We start from the raw sequence: 2,824 nt of genomic DNA on the forward strand, positions 1-2,824 counted from the left end.
ATTGTCTACCATACGCTTCCGACAACTTCACACGATATGAAATCACGCATAAGAGACGCTTTTAAAACTGTAACTCCGCAAATGTTGTCCAGAGTTAGCAGTGGTTTTGAAAAAAGAATTTACGAGTGCCTAGAAATGGACGGTCAACATTTCGAACATTTGTTATAAATAATTTGCCTTTGTTTCATGTTATTGTTGATATGTTATTTAACCTTTTAATTAAAACACCAAATGGTGCACAGAACCATTATTTGGTGTATTTTGTAAGAAGCCAAAAACTTAGTTATTAACATCCTAGTACCATTCGATAGGTAATTAACAATTGCATTTCCTGGTAAGCTAAAAAATATGGGGTTGTATTTAAATTAATCAAGTTATAGCCACTTAAAGTTCTTATTTGATTAGTTTAAATTTGTGGACATCCTGTATAACATGGTAAGTTTATTATCATTGGGATATAAAATATTATTATCTTGTTACACTTCACTATAAATTACGCTTACATAACTTAAATACTTCTAAAGTATTTGACACATGAAAATAATATTAAATTTTGATAAAATTCGAATTATTTAAAAAACCTTTAGATTTAGACATTAAATCTTATTAAAACAAACACTTATTTTGATCAGAGAATCCAAAAATGTAATAATATATGGGGTATTTCATTTAGAAAAACACAACTTTGATACTTTTTGGGCTTTTGGGACACTCTGTACATTACAAAAATATTTTTGAAATGCGCACGCGACAGGCGCCTCTTGATTCATCAAATAGTACTTAGCAAAAAACAAACGGGCTAGACGCAAACGTCCGTGCCGTATAGCGTGAATAAACCTGTATATATGTACAGGGTGTCGCAATAAGGATGGTAAGCGGCTGTATCTTGGAAAGTATGTGTTGTAGAGTGATCGAAAAAAAAAATTGATAACAAACTTGAGAAAAATAATTTGCTGGAAATTATTTTGAAATTTCTCTCAGAAATTGTCCTTATAAGTGAAACATCTAGTAAGTTTAGTCAAAAGATCATAAAAAACCGTACTACTTTCCTTATGAACCTTTTTCCTAACTTGTCAAATAAAGCGTGGGGGAGAGTCAAACCGCTTAATTCAAAGAAACCTGTAACTCCGAAACGGCTTGACCGATTTCAAAGTCTTCACTATCAGTTTGAAAGAGCAATAAAAACTCTACAATATGTGATATAAAAGCAATCTTAATCATTTTCCAAAAATCCGCTATTCGTTCTAGTTAGCTATAAATTTCACAGTCCTTAATTTTTTCACAATTTTGATATCTTGGATTTTCGGTATTTGTCGATTTTATGATTACTATTCTTATTTTTCCATAAGTTGTCCGCCAGACTTGGACAATGATTCAGATTATGTTGCTGCAGCGATCGACAGTGTTCCTTGTTTAGTAAGCGATTGCTTCAGTAGCAGTAATACCGCCCAAAGTGAAAACTCAACAGGAAATGAACCAAAATGTGAAAGAAAGTGAAATATAAAAATTAAGAGACAAGATCCGAATTCAAAAAACGAATTTTCATTGTTCTTTGAAGCAGAAAGTTAAAAAAGTTATACGCATAAACCGTCATAAAACTTGAAAAATTGGTGAAAAAAGCAGATAATTTTCTTGCAACATTGAAAGGCAATAAATTTCGTCCCATTATATAAACTCATATGCATGTTTCATGCATATGTTCTTGCACATCCAAGACAAAACCATGCAAGTCTTGGTCTTGTATTTTATTTCGTTTATTTCAAATTGTTGTTCATTGAAAACCGGTTCAGGAACTATACGTTTATATTTACCTCCTCCGCAAGTTTTACTACATGGGGTGTATCCGGTGACTTTCCAGTGAAAATTCCTGCGCTTCAATCGAGTGCGTCTTTGCCCAGGCAGATAGGCAGGTTTTGGATCATCCCTCTGACTATTAAACGAAGAATTCGAGCTGGAAATATCCAACTTTCTCATATCTAGATTTGGAGCAGGTACAGGCCGCATGATTGAAGGTGGTGCAATAACGGGCACGGGAACATCATCAATTGGTAAAGCGTATCGGTACTTTATTCCGGGATTAGCTTGATAGTTGATAATCTGAAATTATTTGATCGCTCCAATTCACACGGCATATCTTATCCTAAACCTAATTACCATAATGTCCAGAGGAACTGATAAAGGACCACTGGCGGAAATCGACTCCAGAGAAGTACTGTCCTGCTTGTTGTACGTTATTTTAGTGCCAGCAGCATCGATCGATTTGCTGACTCCAAATTGCCAATCGCCGTTGAGAATGAAGGAAGAGTTTTCAGTTAATCTTAAGGCTGGATGGAACAAATATTCAGAAATTATTGATTATGTTTAAATATAATTGAGATACATATGTATATGTATGGCCATGTATGATGTCATTTCCAGAAAGTACAGATATAAAGCTTGATCATTTGCCTCATCAAATAATAACTTTTCAGCTAGAATTAAGAGAACTGTAATTTCTAATCAGCAAGTTGCAAAAAATTGTTTTTCATCTTTATCTTTCGATAAATGTGACAAATAGAACAAACAGGGGCGGAACCAGCTTTAAATTCAGGGGGGGGGTTATGTAGAAAAAATACAATCTTCTGTTGACTATGAAATTAGAAAAATTATCGTCGTTTTGTGCAAGGGTGGCGTAAGATTGTTGCAAAATTTTATGTTTTCCGTTCCGTTTTGCATGTTTCTCGGAAGCAAAATGAGCAATAACGCTCGTTTATACTTCATTCCAAAGAGAACTAAATGGCCTTTTTAGAAAGTGAACCATCGATAAGGAAATGTTGCAGTTTTC

The 2,824-nt window shown here is 33.9% G+C and overlaps 1 protein-coding gene across 1 annotated transcript in view; it reads right to left on the bottom strand.

Moving 5' to 3' along the window:
* LOC125504788 (papilin-like) overlaps positions 1 to 2,345 on the bottom strand; it is a 15,109-nt gene extending 12,764 nt beyond the window's left edge. Inside the window, exons 1-2 of the mRNA XM_048667261.1 lie at positions 2,155 to 2,345; positions 1,812 to 2,097 (exon numbers count right to left, since the gene is read on the bottom strand). Of these exons, the coding sequence (XP_048523218.1) occupies positions 1,812 to 2,097; positions 2,155 to 2,157 (289 nt within the window). The 5' untranslated portion in view covers positions 2,158 to 2,345. The remainder of the gene's footprint in view (positions 1 to 1,811; positions 2,098 to 2,154) is intronic.
* Positions 2,346 to 2,824: the final 479 nt, after the last annotated feature.

Source organism: Dendroctonus ponderosae, unplaced genomic scaffold (assembly GCF_020466585.1).
Source record: "Dendroctonus ponderosae isolate FM_Combo_2020 unplaced genomic scaffold, Dpon_F_20191213v2 Dpon_F_20191213_6, whole genome shotgun sequence".
In the NCBI taxonomy this organism is placed as follows: Eukaryota; Metazoa; Arthropoda; class Insecta; order Coleoptera; family Curculionidae; genus Dendroctonus; species Dendroctonus ponderosae.